Genomic DNA, 24,665 nt, shown 5'->3' with positions numbered 1-24,665 from the left:
AACCCAAAACAAGTAATCATTAAAAATGGGTAGAGGAGGGGTGCCTGGGTGGTGAGTCGGTTAAGTTGTGGGATCAAACCCCACATCAGGCTCTGCATTCGTGGAGTCTGCTTGAGATTCTCTGCCCCACCCCCACCCCCGTCCTCGTGTTCACTTTCTCTCTCTAAATAAATAAATCTTTTTTTTTTAAAAAGATTTTATTTATTTGACAGAGAGAGAGGGAACACAAGCAGGGGGAGTGGGAGAGGGAGAAGCATGCTTCCCGCTGAGCAAGGAGCCTAGTGCGGGGCTCGATCCCAGGACCCTGGGATCACGACCTTAGCCGAAGGCAGACGCTTAACTACTGAGCCACCCAGGCACCCCAATAAATCTTTTAAAAGTTGAAAAAAAATGGGCAAAGGACCTGAACAGACATTTCTCCAAAGGCATACAGATGTCCAACAGACACATGAAAAGATGCTAATCATCACTCATAATCAGGGAAATACAAATCAAAACCACAGTGAGTCATCACCTCACACCTGTCAGGATGGCTAAAATCAACACGACAACACGTGTTGGTGTGGATGTGGAGCAGAGGGAACCCTTATGCACTGTTGGTGGGGATGAAAATTGGTGCAGCCACGGTGGAAAACTGTATGGAGCTACAATCCAGCAATTCTGTTTCTGGGTGTTTACCTGAAGAAGACAAATCATGTGAAAGTTGGTTGGAGCTCTCCACCCTCACCCCTCTGCTTCATTCTCAACCACCCTCAGGCTTCAGTAGCTTCTGCCAGAAACCCAGCCCCACCCTCATTTTCCTGCATCAAGGTGGAAGAGAGCTGCTCACTGCCTTCACTTGATGACTTGTCAACCTGACCACTAGACCTGCTCTGAGGGAGCTTACGGAGGGGTGGTTGCCTCTGCCTTGGCCCGTGTCTCTCAATCCACTGGGTTCTTTGGGACCCTTGGCCCCGTGCTGGTGGCCCAGACCCTCTTGTCCATTGGTGCCCAGCAAGCCACCCAAGCAAGGACTGGCCCAGCCAAATATTCTCCTCAAATTGAATAACCCTCACTTAATTTCCCCAAAGAACCCACTACCCCCCGGCCCCCTCGTCCCCCACCCCTACTGTGCTGCCCTCTGGTGGTCACAAAGATTACGCCAGGTCTGCCGCGAGCACCCGTGTTTGTGAAACTGAACTCCAAGGCACCTTCCTCCCAGCCTGCCACACCCACCGGAGGCCTGCTGGCACTGGGGAGGAGACCTCCCTGACTCCGCCCTGACTCATTTTTATCCTGCGTTATCCTCCGCCTTGCACTCTCCACAGTCTAAATGCTATTAATTTACTTTCTGATTTCATGCATTCCCCCCATTGGACTGTGAGCTCTGTGGGGCCTGAGACCTTCGCTCTGCTTTGCTCACCAATGTAGCCCAAGCGCCGGGCATAGTGCTTGGCAGTCCGTAGGTGTTGGGTAGGCCTTGGTTGAAGAAGCGAATGCGTGTGTGATGAGAACGCATCCAGCATCCCTGCTCTAACAACGAGCGTACAAGTCAGTAGACAACGTCAGCCCGTGCACACGGGACAGGTGACCTAGTCGGCAGAGCGGTGCCGAAAGCTCCCAGGCCCCCGTCAGGGCGTCTTGTCCCGCATGTTTACAACACTTAACAAGGGACCCTCGGAGGTCTCTCCCCGCCAGTGATGGTTGTGCTAGCCGGTGTGGCCGGGTAAGCCCTGACAGTCGGGCTTTCTCTCTCTCGCAATGCAAGTGCTTGAGTTAAGATTTGCTTGCGGAGCACCCGCTTCAAAGACGGCTGTCTCCAATAATCGCACTGCCCGGGAGTGCGGCTACTGTGCCCTGGGGGGGGGCGCGGGGCGCGGGGCGCGGGCGGGCCCCCCCGGTCCTCTGCGTTGGTGGCGGGCCGCCGCCAGGCCCATCGCCCCGCCTGCGGCCCGCCCCAGCACGTGGCCCCGCCCCGGGACGTGGGGCGGACCGCACCCCTGGCCCCGACGGAAGCGGAGGCTCGGCAGCAGGTGAGCTGCGCGGTGCCAGGGTGCGGGGAAGCGGCGCGGCGAGCGGGGGTGGGGATCCCCGCGCGCGAGGCCCGACCGGACGCTTCCTCGCGGAGTGACTCCGCGCGGGCCTGGGACACATGCGCAGCCTCCGGTGCGCACGGAGGGCGGTGACGGCCCTGGGCGGTCTCGCGCGGACCCCGGGGCGCCCCTGGCTTGGGGCTCAGTGGGCCCGGGACGCGCCCCTGTCTTCCAGTTCGGCCGAGGGCGCCGCCCCCTGCTCTGTCCCCTCGGCGCGGCCCTGCGGACTGGCCCGCTCTCACACGTGAAAGCATTAAGTGTCCTGTTGGGACCCGAGGGAGCAGCCCAACTGGTGGGGGTCCTGACTCGGGGAGAAGCAGTGAGACGCGGCGTCTTTGGGGGGCGTTTTCAGTTTTCATGGGGTTCTCGAAGGGATCCGTGACCCATAGAGGTTAAGGAGTGTCCCCCTAGTCCCAAGGACCAACCAAGAGGTTCCCCCAGGGTCTGGTCAAGCCGTGGGGTGGGGGAGGGGTGCGCTCAGTTGCTTCGTTCGGGTTTCCCGTTCTCTTTTTTTTTTTAAATTTTATTTATTTATTTGAGAGAGAGAGAGAGAGAAACAGCATGAGAGGGGAGAGGGTCAGAGGGAGAAGCAGGCTCCCCGCTGAGCCGGGAGCCCCATGCGGGACTCGATCCTAGGACCCTGGGATCATGACCTGAGCCGAAGGCAGACGCTTAACCAACTGAGCCACCCAGGCGCCCTCCCGCTCTCGTTAACCTCAGATCACCTCGGGAGAGCCCAGCCCCCAGATGTCAGACTGGATTGGGAGAGAGGGTCCCTCCGACCTCGCCCCTCCCAGTCCCCTTCTCCAGTGATGACGACTAAGGATTCTTGAGAAGGGGATTTACTGACCACACCCTTGGCGCCGCTGGGGCGGGTCTGGTTTTTGCTCACGTGGCCGGGGCAGTGGGCTGGGCGGACTCTGGGTTCCTCCTTTTGCTGGCTGTGTGACAGGGCCAGTTACCGAGACCTCCTCCCCTCTGTTTTCGGCTGGCTCATCAGTTAGGATGTGCACACGTGAATCTTGCCTGCTGGCTGGCACTCAGAGCCTTTACTGGCAGTCCCGGACTGGCTGTAGGCTCTGAACTGGCCTGGGTCCAGGCGGGGAGTCCTCACTTCTTCAGCAAGGCCAGGCCCTGCTAGGCACGGCCAGGAACAGGAACACAAACGAGGCAGTATTTCTAGGAAACTGGGGTTTCACAGAACCAGGAGCCTCACATGGGGTTGAGTCATCCTGTTTGTCCTGACCTTTCTAAAGGGCAGCTGAATGGCATTACTTCCAGGTGTGAATCCTTCTTGGGCTTTCTGATTGCGCTTGAATGAAACCCGCTCCCTTCCCTGTCTCCATCCCAGCAGGATGCTCTCTTCTGCTGGCCCCCACCTTCAGGGCCTCAGGAACATCCCAGTGCAGTCAGCGCCCACCCAAAACTCTGGTATCAGTAGACAGTTAATCATTTCTTCAAGCTCTGTGCTGTTCCTGGTGAGGTGTTTCAGGGCCTGTGACCTCCCATGCAAGACTCATTTGCCAAAGTCCTGCCTGATTTCTGTGTGGGCCTGGGCTGACCCACGGTGGGGCAGAGGATGTGTCCTGGCCTGTTTGGAGTTCCCAGCCCCCAGAAAGGGATTGTGGACATAGGCACTCTGAGTGGCCACCCATGAGTGCACCCCCAGAGTGCAGGCAGTGGGCCTGGGGTCCCCACTTTACCTCCTCAGCCCTTTCCAGGGCACCTGTCGCTGGTGCCCCTTGAAGAACTGTTAGCTCACCACAGGCACCTGTCCTCCCCGCCAGCTGCCTCAGGGTGGTGAGGCCTCGGGTTCTCACAAGCCGCTCAGGTCCATGCTCCTCAGATGCCAGGTGGGGGGCTCTCTGGCCAGGTGGGGCTGTGGCACTCCTCGGGTTGCTGGTCCTTGTGCTCCACTTGCTTGGGTCTCTACACTGTGGTGTTACCCAGGCAAGTGAGAGGAAGGGGCTTCAGATGGCCAGCACTGGTCCTGGCTCTCCTGGGTAGGAGGGGCCCATAAAGGCTAAGTGCAGGAGACCGAGAGGTGAGGCTGCCTCCATTCCCACAGCTGTGTCCCCAAGCTCTGTGGTCTGTGGTGCCCTTTGTCAGGGGAGCCCAGTGGCTGCAGCGTCCCCTTGCTTGCCCCCATGTTTGCTCCTGGAGGCTGAGGTGGAGAAGGGCACTGGCCAGGGAGAGGCTGTGGCTTCTGAAACATCAACCCCCCAACCCCCACCCTTGGGGGTCCTATTAGGACTTTTTTCCGTCTTCTGGCTCTCTGGCCTATCAAACGTTGAGAGAGTTTGGCTAAGATGTTCTCCCCGCTCTGCCTTCTACCTAGAAAACACTTCGCCTCGAACCATGAATCTCGACATCCAGTGTCAGCAGCTGAGTGATGCCCGGTGGACGGAGCTCCTGCCTCTGATCCAGCAGTACGAGGTGGTCAGGTAGAAAACAGCCCTGTTGGTGTGTGTGTGTGCGGGGGTTAGCAGGCAGGCTCTCCACCTCACTGCCGTGGCTCTGCAGCCTTCGGCCACCACCCACGAGTGGGCTGGGTGTGCTCCGAGAGCACTGGGATTCTGGACTCACAGTGTAAATTTTATATGATTTTCACATGGCATGAGATGTTACTGTACTTTCTCCCCACTATTTGAAAATGTAAACCTTTCCTGGCTCAGGCTGGGGGGGCAGGAGGTGGCCTGGAGGCTCTGAGGGCAGGTGGGCAGAGCAGCCTGTCTCTTTCCTGTGGGAGTGGGAGGCGCTCGCTGCCCATCCACTGCCCCTGCTGGGAGTCAAGACTGGGTTTTGTTGTTGAGCTTCTCAAACCCACAGGTTCCCCAGGGTGTATAAGCAGGAGATGAGTGCCTGCTTATTTTTCTCTTTTTTACTTACTTGAAATAGTTGTAGGTTTATAAAGAGTTAGACAGGAAAACGAAGAGCCCCCCCCACGGCTGCCTGGACTCGGACGTCACCAGCTCTTCCCCTTGTGTCCTTTCCCTGTGCCCGGGTCTGTGCAGGATCCCGCTTGAGGCATTTAACTTCGCGTCTCCTTGGCCCCTTCCCTGTGACAGTCCCTCTGTCCCTCCTTGTCCTTGGCCATCTGACTCTTGAGTCTGCTCAGGCTCTGGAGATGTCATGGCTGAGACACAGGTTTTTCGTGGGAATACACAAATGCTGTGGTGTCTGCCTGGCATCTTGTATCCTGTCGATTTATGGCACCATGGGGTCACCCCTAATGGTCACCATGACCACCTGCTCTCCACTCTAAAGTCACTGCTTTCTCTTGGTAATTGATAAATATTTTGGGTGAGGTGCCTTAAGACTGCTCAAACCTTTGCCTACTGATTTTGTCATTCATCGGTGGATCTTGCCAGAACAGTTGTTATTGGGCCTTTGCCTAACTGGGATTTTTAATTTCTTCATTCCTTCCACATTTATCTATTGTCCTTCTCTTGTGAGCAAGAGGTGGCTTTTCTCCCACCTGTATTTGTTGGGTGTTTCCCTAATTGTGGCAGCCTTGATCCTGGGTTACAATCAGCATTGTGCATGCCCATCTTGGTGAGCCCCTCCGGTTGTGTCCCTCTGAGGTGCTGTGTCCTTTTCCCAGCACTTCCTTGGTTTGGTTTTTCTCTAGAGATAGACAGGAGCTTTCATGTGCTGACTGTGCCCCACAGGAAGGCGCAGAGAGCACGGGGCCCCAGACGTGCATCTGTAGATGTGCCAGGGCCTGCAACAAAAGCACCGTGAGATGATCCATACACTTCTCTGTTTCTTTTTTTATTTATTTTTTTAAGTAATCTCTATGTCCAGTGTGGGGCTTGAACTCACCACCCTGAGATCAAGAGTTGCATGTTCCTCTGACTGAGCCAGCCAGGAGCCCCCCTGTTTCATTTTTTAAATGTCTTGGTTGTGACCTCCCCCCCACGCTGAGTTCCACTAATGGGCCAGGACCTGCTGTGTGAAATGACCACGTGTCCCCTCCACAGGCTGGATGACTGTGGCCTCACGGAGGTGCGCTGCAAGGATATCAGCTCTGCCCTCCAAGCCAACCCCTCCCTGACCGAGCTGAGCCTTCGCACCAACGAGCTGGGTGATGCCGGTGTGCACCTGGTGCTCCAGGGCCTGCAGAGCCCCACCTGCAAGATCCAGAAGCTCAGGTGAGCCTGGGTGATCCACGTGGTCCCAGGTGCTTGCCCGGCCCTAGGCTCAGGTCTGAACCTACTTGGACAGTGCAGGGAACTGGGGCTTGCAGGCAGCTGTGGGTGGACCGGAGGCAGCAGCAGGTGTCTGGGCTTCAGCCAAAGGTCCTGGAGCGTGGGGTCCCTTCCTGCCTCGTCCTAGGCCCCTGTTCCCCTGTGGGGGGTGTGCTCCTGCCAGCCCTGCCTGTCATTCCTGGGCTCATGGCCCAGCTTCCTCTGGGCCTTGTGGTGCATCTGAGCAGCCCCTCCTGCTCTCTGTCCTTGGCCTGGAGACCCCAGAGCCCTGTCCGGAGGAGGAGGAGCAAGCCCTCTTTTACAAGGCCGAGCTTGGTGGGCTCGCCTGGGATTCAGGGGTAGTGGGGGCTCCTGAGGACAGAGGGCAGTTTGCATGGGGGCCACAGCTGACGGGGACCCTGCTGATGGCCAGCTTGGGTGTGCTCCAGCCTCCAGAACTGCTGCCTAACCAAGGCTGGCTGTGGGGTCCTACCTGATGTGCTGCGCTCCCTGCCCACCCTGCGGGAGTTGCAGCTCAGTGACAACCCGCTGGAGGATGCGGGCCTGCGGCTGCTGTGCAGAGGACTCCTGGACCCCCTGTGCAACCTTGAGAAGCTTCAGTGAGTGTGTGATCTGTCACCCAGGCCACCCCTAGCCCTGCACCCCCATCCCTCTGGTTTTGGGTGAGCCCCTGCCCCAGCACATTAGCTGCGGGGAGCTTTCAGGAAGGGGCTCTCACAGACCTGCAGATCCTCGTCCTGTGTGATGCTGGGGCTGTGGCCCAGAGCTGAGAGCTGGCCTGTAACCCCACGTCAAGAGCCGATGGGCTCAGCGATGCAGGAGGGGAGTCTGGCCTCTTTCTCCCAGGTCTGGTGCATCCCAGGTGTGGGGTGGGGCTCGTGGTCAGTGGCTGGCTTCCAGGAGGCTTGGAGCACCCACGCTCCCAGGAGATGGCCCCTTCGCTACTGCTGTGCTGTCCCTGCCCAGCAGCCCTCCAGTCTCACAGGCCCTGCAGCCCGGGGCAGGAGAGGAGACCGGACGGAGGTCCTGACACCTGCCCACCCCCAGGCTAGAGTACTGCAACCTGACGGCCGCCAGCTGTGAGGCCCTGGCCTCGGCGCTCAGGGCCAAGCGGCACTTCAGGGAGCTCGTGCTGAGCAACAACGAGGTCGGTGAGGCTGGTGTGCGGGTGCTGTGTCGGGGCCTGGTGGACTCTGCCTGCCAGCTGGAGGCGCTCAAGTAAGCGCTGGGCCTGCCTGGGGAGGGTCCGTGGTCGGGTGGGGGGCGCGCAGGGGCTCCCCAACCCAGCCGGCCCTCCTGTGCCTCCAGGCTGGAGAACTGCGGCCTCACGTCGGCCAGCTGTGAGGACCTGTGTGGTGTCGTGGCCTCCAAGCCCTCGTTGCAGGAGCTGGACCTGGGTGACAACAAGCTGGGTGACCAGGGCATCGCCACGCTGTGCCCCAGCCTGCTGCACCCCAGCTGCCAGATCAGGGTCCTGTGGTGAGTCAGCACCCGCCCTGCTCCTGCAGAGGGCCCCGGCCTCAGTGGGCAGCTGGGGGGTGTCTGAGAAGGTCGGCCGTGTCGCCTCGGGGGGCCCTGTGGTGACGTGTCCCCGGCCCTGCAGGCTCTGGGACTGTGACATCACCACCGCGGGCTGCAGAGACCTGTGCCGCGTCCTCGGGGCCAAGGAGAGCCTGAAGGAGATGAGCCTGGCGGGCAATGTGCTGGGGGATGAGGGTGCCCGGCTGCTCTGTGACAGCCTGCGGGAGCCTGGCTGCCGGCTGCAGTCCCTGTGGTGAGTGCGGTCCGGGCGGTGGCCAGCGGGAGGCTGGGCCTGTGCCGAGCCGGGGCCCGAGGGCAGCCCGTGGACGCGGGTGCTGCTGGGGCCCCGAGGCCCAGGGCCAGGGCAGCTTCGGTGCCTGAGGGCAAGTCGGGGGTGCGGGGCCTTCGAGATGCAGGTGCCTCTGCAAAGGGGTGGGGGAGGTGCTGGGTGTCTCTGGGGCGCAGGGGTTGGGGGGTTCATGCTCAGGTCCACAGGGGCCTCCGAGAGCACCCCAGAGGTGTGGGCCCCAGTCAGGCCCCGGTCCTGTCTGACTCGCCCAGGGTGAAGTCCTGCAGCTTCACGGCCGCGAGCTGCCAGCACTTCGGCACGATGCTGACCCAGAACAAGCACCTCGTGGAGCTTCAGCTGAGTAACAACAAGCTGGGGGACTCTGGCCTCCAGGAGCTCTGCCAGGGCCTGAGTCAGCCTGGCACCACGCTGCAGGTGCTCTGGTGAGCGTGCCCGGGGACGGCACGTGTGTGCGGGGCGGCAGCATGCTGGCTAGGCGCTCAGTCTGACGGGTCCGTGCGGGGGCTCCTCCCAGGACCCCCCCCGCCGCCATCTCTAGTACTTCCCAGAACTCGCCCGCTGGTCTCTGCTGCACGCTGCTCTGCTGGGTCCTGCAGGCCCGTGTTCTTCGGCTCGTGTGGGTCCTGGTTCCTTTACTGGGCTGGACGCTTGGTTGCACTAAAGTGGTGTGCCTTTGAGGGATTTTCTAATCTCGTTTTTACTTGTGGAGCACTCAGGATCCCACTGCTGGGTCTCAGGGCCCGGCGGCCTGACGCACCATTCTCTTTCCTCCTGAGTTTCTGTTCTTACGGCTTGCAGCCCGCCGCCTCAGCCGTTCGTTTCTGCTGTCACACGTTTTGTTTTTGTTTTCTGCGTCTTGGTCTCTGCTTCTCACTGCTGTTTCTGGGGGTGCCTGGCCATGCTGGGTGGGGCGTGGGTGCAGGTGGAGGGTCAGGGCACAGGCAGCGGCACTGAGCCTGCCCTTCTCCGCTGTCCTCACTCTGGAGGCCCCGACCCTCTGTGCACCCCATACCTGCATCCCTGCGCCTTTGGCCTCTGGTTGCCTCCTCGGCAGCTCCCACCCACCCAGCCAGCTCCCGGCACACAGTGGTGAGGAAGCGAGGGCTTGGATGAGGCTCTCTGGTGCCCCCCCCCTCAGCCCCCGTCTGCCCAGGGAGGTTGTGGCCCTAAGTCCAGGTATGCCAGCCTTAGCCCAGTCCAACTACTGTGCCTGTGGAGGGGAGCTGTGCGCACCTGTTGTCTTTGGTGTTGACGTCTGCCGGGGCCACAGTGGGAACCCCATGAGCTCCCGAGCTGGAGGTCTGGGAACAGCCATGACCCTGGGGCTCTGCACACTGTGGACCTCGTGTTGCGCGGACATCCCTGTCACCCCGCATTCTGTGGCACGGGCCTGGTGCGGACCCTTTTGTCCTGACCTGTGCCCTGCTCTCCGCCCAGCCTGGGGGACTGCGATGTGGCCAACGGTGGCTGCGCCAGCCTGGCCTCACTCCTGCTGGCCAATCGCAGCCTGCGGGAGCTGGACCTCAGCAACAACTGCATGGACGACCAGGGCATCCTGCAGCTGATGGCGAGCGTGGAGCAGCCGGGCTGCACGCTGGAGCAGCTGGTGTGAGTGCCGCATGCGGGCAGGGGGCGGAGCAGCTCGTGTGAGTGACGGATGTGTGAGGGCGGAGCAGCTGGTGTGAGTGGCGCGTGCGGGCGGGTTGGGGGGGAGGAAGCAGCTGGTGTGAGTGGCGGAGAGGGGGGAACCAGGTGGTGAGAGTGGCGCGTGCGGGGGCGGTGGCGGCCCTGACCTCGCATCCCGCCCCCTCCCCGGCCGCCTGCACAGTCTCTACGACATATACTGGAGCGACGAGACGGAGAACAGCCTGCAGGCTCTGGAGGGGCGCAAGCCCAGCCTGAGGATCATCTTCTGAAACCCGGCCCCTCCCCAGGGCTCTCCCGCTGGTGTCCTAGCTTTGAACGAAGAGAAACGCTCTAATAACTCGCTTCTGCAAGAAAGTTTTAGATACTTTATTAAAGCACTTGTTTTGGCAAGAGGAGTGCTTGTCCTTTCGTGGGGTCCCCAGCAGGCGCGGCATCCCAGGTGTGTTTTCAGGAGGGCTCTCCGGCTATGTGCATGCACCCACGTCCAGGACAGCCGCCTCCCTCACCCCCTGCCAGATGCAGCACCCGGGGCTGTCCGTCTGCACACCGCCAGCCACCCAGGGGGACAGATGCCAGCACTGGCCCTGACCCACCCCCTCCCCCCGCCCCGCTGGGCAGCCCCTGCGTTGGGCGCAGGATGGAGCAGAGGCTGGGAGCCAGTGAGGAGGACACACTGCTGCAGACCTTCATCGCTGCTTTACTTGTTCTGGTTGCTCATGAAGACGACCCTCACCCCTTCCTCCCCACCTCAGGCACAGGGTCCTCGAGGGACCAGTCCGGTGACCTCTGGCCCCGTTCCCACTCTTACGTTTGTGGGAAATGGCTCAGGGCTGCCTGCTCAGACCTGCCCCTTCTTAGCCATCACGGGGTGTCCTTCACATGTGCTGCCAGGGCACGGACACCCATGGCCTCAGAGTGGCCAGGGGCCCAGGGAGCAGAGAAAGGCACCGTGACGCCTGTGCGGGGCAGGGCCGTCTAGGGCCGTCTGGTGCCGAGGGCTTGGTGCAGCCCAGGGGCCAGCGGGCCGAAGGTGCAGAAAGGGGAGGAGACCGGCTGCCCAGGGCAAGCCCAGCCACACCTGTCAGCCCCAGAGAAGCCTCAGGGACGTGGAGCGCACGTGTCCACACCCATATATACCGTGTTCACATGTGCACACACCACACATGACCAGGACGAGGGCCACCTTCGGCCCCCACCCCGCAGGGCCCCACCGTGCGCACGGGAGAAGGTGTGATAAAACCACAAGGGCCGAGGCCTGTTGGAAGGCTCCAGCGAGCCTTGGCTCCAGGCAATCATGGGGTGCATCAGTTTGGGGCTGACGCCCCCTCCCTCTCTGCCTCCACAGGCCCCGGGGGGTCTTCTGGCTCAGGCAAGTGTCTGTCCGTGTTGCCCACGGCTCTGTCCTGGTCGCCCCTGCTCTGCTGCTTCTGCCGCCGAGTCTCCTTGTACCTCAGGGTGATGTCCCTGGGGATGGCGGGAGCCATGTCACCACCAGGTGGCCCATGGAGGTCCCGCAAAGTTGCCCCTCGCAGGGACGCTCACACAGTCACCGGGAGGGACCGCAAGACCCAGACACCAGTTGACCCAGCCCAGGAGACGGCCGATGGCCTGCTGAGGCCCACACCACTCACCGCAGGAAGAAGCGCCAGATGGTCCAGGTGAGCACGAGCACAGAGCCAAGCGTCCAGCACTGGGAGATGTAGAAAGGCAGGGACAGCGTGAGCGTATGCGGGTCGTACTTCACGACGATGAGCAGCTCCGTGGCCGTGATGGCTGCCACCAGCCAGGCCTGCTGGCCCAGCTTCTTGTGGAGCTTCCTGTGGGGGGAGGGCACTCGGCTGAGGGCGCCGCGGCTGTGCCCCAGGGGTGGCAACGCCAAGTGTGCCCAGGCCTGCCCCACCCACCCTGGGCCCTCACGGGTCATCCATGAAGTCGTAGATCTCCCGCATGGCCACACCGCCCACATTCACAAAGAACACCAGCCGCAGGAGGACCAGGGAGTGCTCCGGGGGCAGCCACAGCACGAACTTCAGGTAGAACGTGTTCAGTTCTGCCAACAGAAACTGGGGGACATGGGAGGGTGGGTGGCGAGCCGGGCCGCCCAGCAGGCACGCACACGAGGCTGGCCAGCCTTACCACCAGGATGATGCCACACACGGCCAGCCAGCGGCGCAGGCTGGAGGCGGGCTTCCACTCGAAGCGGACCCAGCTGTAGGGCGTGAACTGGAAGGCGATCCTCTTCATCTTGCCCCTGGGAGCACACGTGCCGGTCACCCTGGGGTGCCCCTGCCCCACCAGGCAGCCATGCCAGGTGCTCTGAGCCCAGGGGCCGCTCACTCCCTGTGCCGCCACCAGCCCCTCCGCCCCAGGCACCCACAATGCATGGGCAGCGAGACCCCACTCCCCGTGCCCTTTCCTGGACTGCCGCTTCAAACCTCGAAGTAAACATGACCGAGTGCCTGTACGATGCGAGGAGGACAGCCCCAGAGGGGTGACCCGGAGACCTCCGAGAAGGGCCGGGAGAGGATGAAGAGGAGCTGACCGGGCAGGGTGGTGCTCAGGCCCACCTCCCGGCCACCACGAGGGCCCTGGCGGGGGGGTGTGTGCGCGCGTGTGCGCACGCCCCCGTGCACAGAGGAAGCGGGCAAAATCCTGGTCCACTGCCTGCACCCCCAGAAGGCCGCACGAGCAGCACCTCCAGGCCCCACGGGGAGGCCTGGCCCCCAAGGAGCAGGGCGGCAGCTCGAGAGAGACGCACTTGTAGGTTGGAATGTTCCAGAGGCCCTGCCACTTGTACGTCTTCAGAGACAGCCACTCGAGGGTCTTCATGCCGCAGTATATGCCCAGCCCGTTGCAGACAAGCACGTCCATGATCCACTGGGGGCAGGAACCAGGGAGGAGGTGAGCGCCCTGTCCTGCCCCACCTGAGGGCCTCTGCGCCCGGTGACCCCCCAGGGCACCTACGTGATCCCACCAGCACTCGCTGAAGTTGGGCAGTTGGTGCTCCAGGCTGTACTCGAGGAACTCGAACATGACGCTCACAATCGTGCACATCCACCAGTCACGGATCATCAGGGTCTGAGGGCCGTGGCAGAGCATCAGACCCTCCAGGGGAGACACCCCCAGCGCCCTCCCGAGCAGGGTGAGGCGCTGGCTGGAGACCATGACACCAGGGACTAGCACAGGTCGGGGCCACGGCCCCCAGGCCCTCGCCCACCACACTCCAGTGCTCTCAACGTCAGCACGTGGCTAGGCAACGGACTTGGAACACAGGACAGACCCAGGGTGTCCTTCTGACGAGGTCGTCTTACCTTCAGGTACCAGCCAAGGAAGTGCGCAGGCACAAAGCCGTCCAGCTTGTCCTGGGGGGTAGGATACCAGCCTCGTGTACAGCCCGCATGCACCCCGGGCCCGGCTCCCACCCAAACCAGGACTGCTGGGACGGTCTCAGCCTTTCTGAGCAGCGCCGGCTGGACCGGGGGATAAAGCTAGGGTCCTGTGCACAGGCAGACAGCACCCTGACCACCGAGGAGAGCAGTGGGCCCCTCAGTGAAGCACACGGGTTGGGCCGAGACCAAGTCTCCAGGCTGGAAGGCAGGGACCCGCACCCCGGTGAGCTGGGACAGGGCCCCCACATGTGGGCTGCATGGCCCCTGGGTCCCCCTCCCCTGCTCCAAGTGGGCTGAGCTGAAGGGAGCCCCTGGTCAAGCAGAAGGGAGGCCAGCGCCTGCCAGGGCCCACGCCACCCCCACCCCGTCCGATCTGCAGAATGACTGGGGTTCCAGAAACATCTAGGACAGGTCAGCACCTGGGAGCTTGTTAAGCACTGGACTCCGGGCCCCACCCTGAGCACTGGGCCCCTCGGGCCCGCCCATACCCAGACGTTGTGGAAGGGGTCGCTCTCATTGTGGGCATCATAGATGAGACAGTTTCCCCCGTAGTCCCTCTCGGGCAGTGGGACTCCCAGCCTGGGGTCCACGTACTTCAGAAACTGGCGGCCGTCCTGGACAGTCTGCAAGGCCAGCACCCTGGTTAGTGGGGCCAGATGCTGCTGGTGGTGATGGGAGAACGCGGCTAAACTCCCGAAACGAGCCACGTGTACGGCCTGGGGGCTGTGAAAGGCACCCCCACCGAGTGGGGGCAAACACCCTGTCTCTGCTGCCGTCCCCCCAACACAGGGCTGAGCAGACTGGGGGGGTCCCAAGTGCAAGGTGATGCCCCACGCCCCCCATGTGGGGACACAGGTGGGCCACAGGGCGAAGGCTCAGCTCAGTGGTCTTGCCGCCTCACCTCTCCACGTCCCCTCATGGAAGGAGCACGACATCAGGACAGCCTTCCCAGACACGGACACGTACCCTAGCAAATCGCTCCTTCTGGCCTTAGCGCTGAGGGGACTTCCAGGGTTGCATGGACAGAGGCTGCCCTGCAGCAGGCCCAGGCTTCCCCCTCCCTCGGGCCCTCTCCAGCCAGCAGCTGGGGCCTCCAGTCCACAGGGAGGGGCCCCAGGACGCCTGCTGTCAGGACCCTGTCCCCTCACTCCTGCCCCAAGTACCAGCCAAGGGACGAAGCAGGGAAGAGGGTAAGGGGGGAGACAGACATCCGTGGCCGATGGGCAGAAGACACGCAGGTCTGCGTGTCACGTGACCAAGGCCACCCATGCTGCCTTGTCCTGCAACGCAACCCTGTCCCCCGCCTGGGGTCTTTGGAAGTGACCCTCAGACAGTAACATCACTAACAACTGAAATCACCCCATGTGGTTTCGGTAACCACTGGATCTGAGGCTGGACACTGCTGTATCCCTGCGTCAGGAGAGCAGGTCAGCAGGAGCCGGACTCATAGGCACTCAGGCCCCACGACAGGTGAAACCTGTGCACAAGGCAAGGAGCCTCTGAAGGCCGAGCACCCCGTGGGGGCGCCCCAAAGCGTGAGCACTTCAGCAGAGAGGGCATTCCAGAAACGCAAACAGAAGCAGGAGACGCCAGGACACACCACCAAGAGCGGCCACGGTAAAGATCCTGACAAGTGCAGGTGGGGTGGGAGCGGTCTGGCCGCTCCTGACAAGTGACATGCGTGGGACACGGCAGGCCCACAATCATGCTCAGGTGCACACGAAAGCCTGTCGCCAACAGCCCCGCTCAAGGACAGTGCCGACGTCGCTGGCCACCCCACTCAGCGGGAAAGAGGCACAGGGCCCGGACGCCCTTCAGGGGCCCAGGTGGTGGAGGGAGAGCAGGTCAGTGGCTCTGGGGGAGACAGGGATGGGTGACTCAAGCTACCGCAGGGTCCTCCATGTGGGGTTACAAACACACACAGGTGTTACCGTTCGCACCGTACCCTAAAGGAGTAAATCTGACTACAGCACGAGCATCAACTGTGAGCACCACCGATAGCTTTGAGGTTGTGAATAAAGTACTCTGTAAACTGAAGATCACCATCAAAATGTACACCGAATTAAGCAAAACAAGGAACGTTAACAGAAGTCCTGACCCAAGGTTTACTAAGGTGAGCAGTTTCCAACCTCCCTCCTGACCACCCTGTGTGCGCGGAGGGACTGAACGGCTGGGGCCACCTTCAGTACTGAGTGCTGTGTGGAAGCAGATGAGCTGGGGCCCCCTCAGGCCCGGAACACCGGCAGCTCAGAGGACAGACTGCCCAGCAGGCATGTGCACCTGAGCCAGGCGGTTCCACTGGGCCTTGTCCTCGCTCCCCAACCGAGGCCGTCTGGGCAGGGCCCTCAAAGTGCTCCACGCTCAGGGCGGAGACCCTGCTGAGCTGTGGCAGGTACAGCCCTTCCACACCTGGATCCTTCCGGAGGGTCCCCCCTCACAGCCCCTGCCCACTTCTGCTGGGGTCCGGCCTTGCTTCCTGCCAAAGCTCCAGAGGGGCCGATGGCAGTCTTCTCAAACCCTTTCACTTACCCGGGGCCACACCATCACCTGCATTCCCAGACCCTCCAACCGAGAAAAGCCCCTTACCTGGAAGAGTATGAAGATGAGGAACAGCTCGTAGACCACACTCACGCACAGCCAGAACCTCCAGTAAGCTGCAAAGACACAGAGCACCGGCGTCAGGTGGAGCCCCCGCGGGAGAGCACAGCATGCACGGTCGCACTCACAAGTGAGCTCGGCCCTGTGCGGTGTGCCTCCTTCCCGCCTGGTTTCCCCGCCTGGTCCCGCAGGCACGCCCCTGTCCGCTTACTCGCACGCTTCTGCAGGAACCTTCGGATACCTCTGATCAGGTTAAGAAAGCCTACTAAGTCCAGTACACTGTTTTTCCCGTGAATGGGCAGGAAACGTCATCCTTCCTCTCTAGCGCTCACGTGAGGGATTACACACACACGTTTTTGGACGTTAGGCCACCTCTGGATCCCTGGGATAAACTGAACCCGGTTGTGGCACCCTGTTTCAGGAAACCTCTCCATTTCAGCAGGACCACTCGTGCCGGGGACCACTTCCAAGCTGCTGACGGGCAGGTCTCACACGTTCTTCCCGCAGAAAGACTAAGTCTGTGAGGCGACCAAAGCGTTCACCTTGCTGTGGCCGCCAGTGGACAATACACACGTGTGTCCAATTACCTCGTACACCCCAAACCCACACGTTAGGGGTCAATCAAATCTCAACAGAGCTGAGAAAAAAAAAACTTTTCCCTCAAGATCCCTTTGATTAGCCAGGAAGCCCTCTCTCCACCACCTGGTTTCCGCAGCTTGGCACGGAAAGCTCAGTTGCTCACCCGGGGAGGAGGTAACAGGAGAGGGAGTGCGTACAACTATTCTAGGACACAAATGATAACTTTCACCTTCCGAAAATCTTGATAATCCTGTCAAAGACCTAAAATATCTACTTTCCCTTTGCTTACGACTCTTTAAAGAAAAACCACCAGCCTGCTTTTAAAAACCCATTCCCCTTAAATAAAAAAGGTGGTGCTTGCAAACATGGAAGAGACCCCGCTCGGCCTCGGACATCTCGGGCTGTGGGGGCGGGGGCACTCACGCGGGGCTCCAGGGCCCACCCAGCACCCCCGGGGGCTTGCACCTCATCTGCCTGTGGGGGAAACAGCCACCAGGACTCCTGAAAGCCCAGGCTGGTGTAGGTGGGAAGCGTGAAGGTCAGTTCTCAGGACGGTTTGCTCAAGTACTTCTGGGGCACGGGACAGAGAGTGGACGTGACACACCAGCGTCACTGCCCGACTTTGGGAAATGCCTGGAAAGGTCCCCTGGTCAAGGGCTGCAGCGGGAGCTAAAAGGGCCTGGCTTAAAGCAACTCCAGGCGCCTTCCCCCGGAGCGCTCAGCCCACAACCGTGAGACAGCACCTTCCCTGTGGACCTTCTGACACGCCATCTGTCTCCTCCCCAACCATGGCTCCTGGTCAGGGACCCAGCCATCTCCCACCTCCCGTCACTCTCCACCTGCCCACCCACCCCCAAATACACAGCAGGTGCTCCTCCTACATTCCCACGCAGGGTCTCCCTTGAGCCGCCGGGAGACTCCTGAGGCTGGTTTCTCTCAGTAGCCGCCCCACTGGCATGCTTACTTTCTCCCTAAAAGCACTGAGTCCAGCCGCCTCAGCAGCCCCGGCAATATTCTGCTTATTCCAGCGTTTGGAGGGAGCCACGGATGAGAATAAAAATTATTACGAGAAGGGTGCCTTTTCAACTGGCCAGTTTTTTTGGGAACTGCAGCCAATTCCAGTCCCCTCCCAGACAGTGGGTCCTGCAGCCCCGCGACACCTCCTTCCTGGGGCCAGAAGACCCTTCCCACTGTTCCCCACAGCATGCTGCACAGGACTGACAGGACTCATGTCCAGTGCGTGCTGATCTGAGAAGTCGAGGCCTTCTGCCGACTGCTAGGGAAGAAGTGCTCCAGAACAGGGTCCCCACATTCGTCAAACCACAGACTGGCAGGGACACAGAGTTTACACCAAGCAACCAAACCGAAAGGAAGGAAGGAAGGTGGAGGAGAACTCAGAACACAGCTACGAGACTGCCTTCTGGGGGCGGAGGGCTGGGTTAATGCTCATGAAGCCCACAGAAACCACAGGGGAGTCTTTCAGACGAGGGTGTCCGGCACCCCCAACTGGACAGAGCACAGGGTCTCCCAGGAGTCCAGAGGCCAAGCAGCCACCCACCGGCCATCCGACCCCCGGGCAGGGCCCAGCGCCCCCAAGGGACTTGCCACGCCTGGAACTGCTGACTCTTCCCAATCCAATAGGCACTCACCGCACCTGGATTTTTGCTGTGATTTTTGGTGGCTTTTAAACTGTTCTCTCACTTCTCTGCTGGCTGGGCGTTCAGACCCTCCGGAGGCCCATGACTGAGCAGATGGAAAGCTAGGGGGCTGGGCCCCCTCCCCACTGCCGCACAGGGGTCACCCAGCATCAGCGTCCCCAGCGGGCACTGAGGGGGCAGAGCAGCTGGAAAGACCGGCAGGGGCCCGGCTCACAGCCACGGTGCTCACTGACCGCCTCCAGAGGGCTGTTCGGTCATGTCTACCACAGGCCTACAATGCGCGCGCCGTTCAGCCTGCGGATTCCACTCCCAGGGCTTGGTGTTAAATGAATGACTGGATACATACGCACAGATGCATGTGCAGAAATTCACTACAGCCTGCTTTATGAAAGCTGGAGCATACGATGATACAGGACTGGTAAATAAACTGTCGTATATCAAATGATGGCCAGACAAGCAGCCGTGAAATGTCTAGTTCTCAAATACAAAATCACGAAGGAGATGTTTATGTTAACCTGAAGTGAGAAATCAATGATATAAAACCACACAGGGGAGAATCACATTTTTTAAGCTCTGTGTCTGTGTGTGTATTCATAAAAACACATTAAAACTTAACAGTGGTTATTTTCTGTGATTGGCTTCTGTTTCTATTTAAAAATAGTTTTTGTATTTTCCAAATATTCTACAATGAATACACACCCCTATTAATACAGAAAAGAAACACGTTACTAAGCTGTAAGACCTCAGGAAAACTCACTGTGCCCTTGGAGGCGGCCCCTCAACGAGGCTGGAGCCCTAAACACACTGGGGCTGGGAGCAGGACCAGAAGGGAGGACCGGGGACAGGACAGGGGGGCAGGATCAGGGACAGGATAAGGGGCAGGATGGGGGATAGGATAGGGGGGCAGGACTCAGGGCAGGACCAGGGGCAGCCCGAGCAATGCTCTGCAGCTCCGAGGCTTAAGGGGTTGTTAGAACTCCTCCTTTAATTTGGGGGTTGGGGGTCAGAGACAGGAGGACTCATCGCAGATGGCACGCGGCGAGCACCTCAATGGCAGGCCCACGCCGACCCCGTGGACAGTCCTGGGGCACCTCGCTCTGCAGAAGAAGCCCCCTCAGACAGAGTGGGTGGAAAGGGAAGAGAAGAACAAGGACAGGAGCAGGACGGGGTGAGGAGCAGAGAGACGGGGAGAAGGGCTGAGACAAGAGGAACCCACCCTCACCCTCCTCAGCTGATGACAGCGTGCCCTGGCCGGCTGGGAGGGGCTGGGAAGAGGGAGGACAGGACATTCGCACCCGGCAGAATGGATGCAGAGTGACCGCTCAGGACAGAACTGTCATGTGGGCACACGCGGACAAAGAAAGGACAAGTTACCTGGATGAGGTCTGGAAAACGGCCCGTCTTTAGCTTGTGTGACTCCAAAACATAAGAAAACCAAAATACTGGCCACAATACCTCTGCAAATAAAGAACAGACAGCCCCTCAGTGCACGTCTCCCAGGGGGGAGGGACCCCAGTGGGGCAAAGCGGGAGGAGGCCTTGGGGTACAGGTGGGTGCCCGGGCGGCAGGGAGGGCCGACACCGCGGCCTCCACAGCCCATGTGCCGCCCGGAGACAGCACCCCCTTGGGAGAAGGCCCTCGGTTGGGAGGCTGCAAAGTGGTACCCCACTCCTGCACGTGCTTCCCACTTAAAGAGCACCTAAAACCCCATGCGAGACCAGCCAGGCTGCACGAGGGCCTCCTAGGAAAGATGCGAGGATGCGAGGACGGAATGAACGGCCTTCTGCTCCCATGAGGCAAGGGCCCAGCAGACTGCTGCTGCGATCTGCAACAGCATGAAGTGCACCGACTCCCTGTGATCATACAGACACGGAGAAGTGCGCCTGCATGGTGGGAGGAGCAAGGACACACACACAGCCGCTCCGACCACCGCCCCGTCCAGCAGGGGGTCTGAGGGCTGCAGGGCGCCCGTTCTTCCCCCTGCCGGCAATCACGCGGCAAAGACGCACACGCTTGCTGTTTCCAGCTGGGATGCTGCATCAAACACACACAGACACGAGACCACACAGGAGGCCAAAGGTGTCAGCCTGAAAACACCTTATCCCCCTCTGCCCGCTAAGTGCACTCGGTTGTCAAAGGTGGGCGCAGGTGAAGCTGGGCCTCACAGGACACCCTCTGGCAGCCCTCTGCCCTCCTACCTGTCCCCACACCAGGGCCAGGAGCGGGGCGGGGACTCTGCCTGCCCCTCATATGGCCAGGATAAAGTCTGATCATCTTGGGTGGTGTGCTGCTGTGGGTGTGGCCCCCAGGGGACACTTGAGTCTCTGGACCAGTCTCCATGTCAGTCCTGGCTCCCTGCTCCTGCAGCTGCCGGCCTCCAGACTGCAGGAGGCACAGAGGGACACTGGCCACTGTGCTCAGCAGGGCAGGACCCACGTCCCCATCACAGGAGCCCATACAGAGGGCCCGTGAGGTACCCACCTGCCCGAAGACGCACACTGGTCCGTTTGGGGGTGGGGAGGAGGTGGGAAGTCCACACGGGCTGCCTGAAGGAGCACACAGACCCCCACTCAGCCACCCTCCCAGTGTGACAGCCTCTACCCCCAGGAGAGGCCCCTTCTGGTGTGATCCAGAGATGGCTTGACCAGCAGAGGGGTGACCGCGAGAACAGAACGAGGGAGGCAAAACCTCAGGGCGCCTGTGCCCAGTGGTGCTGGGCGACCCCCTCCCTCACCAGGTCCGCTTCATGATTCCAACCTTGGCATCACATCTTAAGGCAACATTTAGGGTTACATATTAGCAAGATGTGTCAGTCAGGCGCAGAACATACAGAATTCCCACATTCCCCACACCTAGGCCCCCCGTTAGCACCTTACACCAGTATGGGTCGTTTGTCACGAATCCATGCTGGTACGTTAACTACAGTCTGCTGTATTTTCAGATTTCCTCACTGTTTATCTAAAGCCCCTTTTCTGGGGCGCCTGGGTGGCTCTGTCAGTGAAGCGTCTGCCTTCGGCTCGGGTCATGACCCCGGGGTCCTGGGATCAAATCCTGTGTCGGGCTCCCTGCTCAGCGGGGAGCCTGCTTCTCCCTCTCCCTCTGCTGCTCCCCCTGTTCATGCTCTCTTTGTCTCTCTCTCTGACAAATAAACAAACTTACAAAAATAAATAAATAAAGCCCCTTTTCTGCCCCAGGATCCCACCCAGGACGCCCATGACATTCCACCATCATGTCTGCTCAGCCCTCTGGGTAGTGACGGCGCCTCAGACTTCCCTTGTTTTGGAAGACCTGGACAGTACTGAAGAGGACCGGTCAGGTGTTCTGTAGGATGTCCCCTAGTCAATACCGTCTGCTGCTTTCTGTGATTCCATTAGGGTTGCAGGTTTTGGGAGTAAGATCATATCACACCAACACGATCTCTGATGTCCCCTGGCTGGGGTGCACCTCTCAGGTGCCCTCCCTACTCTGCTCTTGGGAGGGTCCCTCTGTACAACCAGCACTCAAGGGCTGGGGGGCTGAGCCCCCACTCCTTGACGGGGAGCTCTTACATTTATTTGGAATTCGTCTGCAGGGGCAACTTGTCTCCTCTCCCTCACTTACTTGACCATTTATCTCAGCATGGACTTGTGGGTATGTATTTTATACTTTGGGTTACAACGTGATACTACTTTATGTTCTGTTGCTCAAATCGTCCCGCTTTGGCCCCTGGGAGCACTTTCAGTTGTCTACTTCATCCCAGCTTTGACATAACCCCATCCTTGCGGGATTTTTTTTTTTTTCCGAGCTGTTCCTTTCTGGCGCTAGACGCCCCCCAGACCTAGCTGGGCGTCTCCTGCCCCAGCCCTGGAATCAGCCTTTTCTCCAGGAGCCCTGGTTCCTTCACTGGAGGACGGTCTGGGGAACCAAGTTCCGGGGGCCGGCGTGCTCCTCGCCACTGGGGCGTCGTAGCTTCTGGGCCCCTGAGCGGACGGACGGAGCCGTGTGTACTGACTGTGCATCTGCATGAATCTCAACGACATTAAGCTCGTGCCTCCAACTCCCATCCGCCATCCCATGGACCATTCTCCCCGATTCCCTGTCACCCCCCACTCCACAGTGACACCCCAGGTTCGCAGCCTCCGCCGGCCACCGAGTTGGTCCCTCCATTCCAGTGTGGGTGCGCAGCAGCGTCCTACCTGTGAGGCTGGACCCCCGCGGGAAGCCCCTGCGTCCACGAGAGCCCAGGGCGCGTGTGCACGTGCTCTGCCTTGAGCCTGGCGGACTCCAGCCCCGTCACTGAGGTGGCGTCCCACACGTGTAATGCAGTGAGGTCTTGCACCGTTTGCACTGCTCCTGGGATCCCCAGCGTCCTGATTTCCTTTTCTCTGATTTGCCTGCGTTAGGTTTGCTCCCTGTGTTGACTAATGCAAAGGGTCCCGTATCCACCGTTACGGTGCCGTACAGAGCACTTTAAGAACCCCTCCAATCCCAAGCTCCATGCACGGACTCCCCCATCGCCCTAGACATCACTGATCTCACCACCACATGGCAGCACCTTTGCCACAATGTGACATGGGAACATCACACAGTACGTGGCGGCCTTCCCACATGGCTTCTTTCACTTTGTGAGATGCATCTGAGTTTCACCATCCGTCTTCGTAGTGTTAAAAAGGAGACAGGGGGCCCAAAACAAAGTCCCTTGGGCTGAGCCCCAGTCAGCAAACCACGGACTTAACACCCACCTGAAGTACATTCTCGACCCCAGGAATTCGACCTTTAACCAGTCAGCATGGAATCAGCTGGCCAGTCCTAGGCAGGTAATCCGCCCCACAGACCCCTTCCGCTCCCTTCTCTGCTCCTAATTTCCCTTACCGCCACTCTCCTGTCTTTACAAACCTTTCCTTTTCTGCAGCTTGGCGGAGCTCCTTCTATTGCTGGATGGGAGGCCGTCCAGCCATGAATCACTGAATAAAGCCAACTGTATCTTTAAATTTACTCGGATGAATTTTGTTATTTAACAATGGCTTTGTAGCTCATTTCTTTCTTTTTTTAAGATTTTATTTATTTGAGAGAGAGAGAGAGAGAGAGAGCAGGAGTGGGGGAGGGGGGTGGGTCGGGAGGGGCAGAGGGAGAGGGAGAAGCAGGCTTCCCACTGAGCAGGGAGCCCGATGCGGGGCTGGATCCCAGGACCCTGGGACCGTGACCTGAGCCGAAGGCAGACGCTTAACGACTGAGCCCCCCAGGCGCCCCTGTAGCTCATTTCTTTTTGCTGCTTAATAATATTTCATGGTCTGGATGTACCTGTTTTTGTTTATCCGCTCATCTACTCAAGGACATGCTGGCTGCTTCCAAGTTTGGGCAATTATGAATAAAGCTGCTCTAACATCTGTTTGCTGGCTTTTGTGTGGACATGAGTTTTCATTTCATTTGGATAAATACCTAGGATTTTTTACTAGATCCCAGGGTAAGAATAAGTTTAATTCTACAAGAAACTGTCAAACTTCTGGTGTCGTATCTAAAAAGTCACCACCAAACCCAAGGTCACCAGATTTTCTACTGTTTTTTTCAGGAAGTTTTATGGTTTCTTATTTTACACTTAGGTCTATAATCCATTTTCAATGATGGTGAAAAGTCTGTATGTAGCTTCCTTTTGTATAAACATCTAGCTGTTCCAGCTCCGTTGGCTGGAAAGATTTTCTCCCCGAACTGCCTGCACTCCTCTGCCCGCAGCGAGGGGACGGTATTTGTGTGGTCTGTTCCACTGACTGCCAACACCACGCTGGCCACGTCACTGCCGCCGGTCAGGGAGGCCAGGCGGGGTCATCCTTCCAGCTCTGCTCTTTTTCAATATACGAGTACATTGTATCTCCTGTGAACTACAGATATGCAAGATACATTCACGTTTTACATGTAATAACTTCTTTATGTATCTGTACATACACGCTCATACATGTATGTCAACATCCCAAGTGTCACCAATGGATAAATGGATCAATACACTGTGGCCCATCCACACAGCGGAACACTCCCCAGCAATGAACCTGACCAACCACTGACAGGCACCAAACACGGACGTCACAAGGCCACCATGCCACACGGAAGAAACCAAACACGCGTGCAGGCTGGGTGAGTCGGTGTATATGAAACTGGACTGCAGACAAGAGGAACCTACGGGGACAGATTGCTGGTGTGGGGGACTGTGTCTCCACAGACACGTCCATCTGGGGAGACTCACTGAGCTGTACGCTCTAGATATGCGTTGTATTAAATTACTGGCCGATAAAGTTGACTTCGGAAGAAAAAACCTACTCCCCCAAAATAACAGAATTTGTTAGATCCATAAAAAGAACAATGATATACAAGCTGAAATTGAGAACTTAGGGAAAACAACCCAATTTTCTAGGTTTTAAATAATGCAGGCATTGTTTTTTCTTTTTTTTTTTTAACAATAAACATAATCTCTAGAAGCACTTTCTTTACATGAAATCTAAGCCTGAGGGCATCAAAAGCTCTGACATGATGCGAAGGGGCTGGGCTGGGGGCTGCCCCGAAAGTGCCTGCCTCAGGGAGGCAGGTGTGCTGAAGTGGGGGAGGGCTGTGGGCCAGCCCGGGGTCTATGGGGCGAGGATGCATCCATACACCCACGAGAATCTCCTTGGAAGCAGCAGCAGAACCACAGATGTGTGAGGACGGAAGCATCA

General features: G+C 59.3%; 2 protein-coding genes across 7 annotated transcripts in view; one reads left to right on the top strand and one right to left on the bottom strand.

The window, feature by feature from the left end:
- Positions 1 to 10,151, top strand: part of RNH1 (ribonuclease/angiogenin inhibitor 1) — a 12,720-nt gene extending 2,569 nt beyond the window's left edge. For 3 of the 4 annotated variants that reach the window (XM_031020516.2, XM_031020518.2, XM_081797485.1), the window contains exons 2-10: positions 4,411 to 4,516; positions 6,056 to 6,226; positions 6,712 to 6,882; positions 7,331 to 7,501; positions 7,592 to 7,762; positions 7,887 to 8,057; positions 8,366 to 8,536; positions 9,552 to 9,722; positions 9,943 to 10,151. In XM_031020516.2, the coding sequence (XP_030876376.2) occupies positions 4,431 to 4,516; positions 6,056 to 6,226; positions 6,712 to 6,882; positions 7,331 to 7,501; positions 7,592 to 7,762; positions 7,887 to 8,057; positions 8,366 to 8,536; positions 9,552 to 9,722; positions 9,943 to 10,030 (1,371 nt within the window). In that variant the 5' untranslated portion in view covers positions 4,411 to 4,430 and the 3' untranslated portion in view covers positions 10,031 to 10,151. Of the gene's footprint in view, positions 1 to 1,910; positions 2,013 to 4,410; positions 4,517 to 6,055; positions 6,227 to 6,711; positions 6,883 to 7,330; positions 7,502 to 7,591; positions 7,763 to 7,886; positions 8,058 to 8,365; positions 8,537 to 9,551; positions 9,723 to 9,942 lie in introns of those variants that run through there. The other variant, XM_031020515.2, reaches the window with a different exon arrangement.
- PTDSS2 (phosphatidylserine synthase 2) overlaps positions 10,104 to 24,665 on the bottom strand; it is a 26,823-nt gene continuing 12,261 nt past the window's right edge. Inside the window, exons 3-12 of one of the 3 annotated variants that reach the window (XM_081797487.1) lie at positions 19,360 to 19,442; positions 15,737 to 15,804; positions 13,639 to 13,773; positions 13,073 to 13,123; positions 12,726 to 12,839; positions 12,520 to 12,638; positions 11,898 to 12,012; positions 11,679 to 11,824; positions 11,393 to 11,578; positions 10,104 to 11,225 (exon numbers count right to left, since the gene is read on the bottom strand). In XM_081797487.1, the coding sequence (XP_081653613.1) occupies positions 11,066 to 11,225; positions 11,393 to 11,578; positions 11,679 to 11,824; positions 11,898 to 12,012; positions 12,520 to 12,638; positions 12,726 to 12,839; positions 13,073 to 13,123; positions 13,639 to 13,773; positions 15,737 to 15,804; positions 19,360 to 19,442 (1,177 nt within the window). In that variant the 3' untranslated portion in view covers positions 10,104 to 11,065. Of the gene's footprint in view, positions 11,226 to 11,392; positions 11,579 to 11,665; positions 12,013 to 12,519; positions 12,639 to 12,725; positions 12,840 to 13,072; positions 13,124 to 13,638; positions 13,774 to 15,736; positions 15,805 to 19,359; positions 19,443 to 24,665 lie in introns of those variants that run through there. The other 2 variants (XM_081797489.1, XM_081797488.1) reach the window with 2 other exon arrangements.

This window comes from Leptonychotes weddellii, chromosome 11 (genome assembly GCF_054177405.1).
Source record: "Leptonychotes weddellii isolate Sample4059 chromosome 11, ASM5417740v2, whole genome shotgun sequence".
NCBI lineage: Eukaryota > Metazoa > Chordata > Mammalia > Carnivora > Phocidae > Leptonychotes > Leptonychotes weddellii.
The sequence above is the reverse complement of the archived record's forward strand: the minus strand, read 5'-3'. Positions and strand labels throughout refer to the sequence as shown.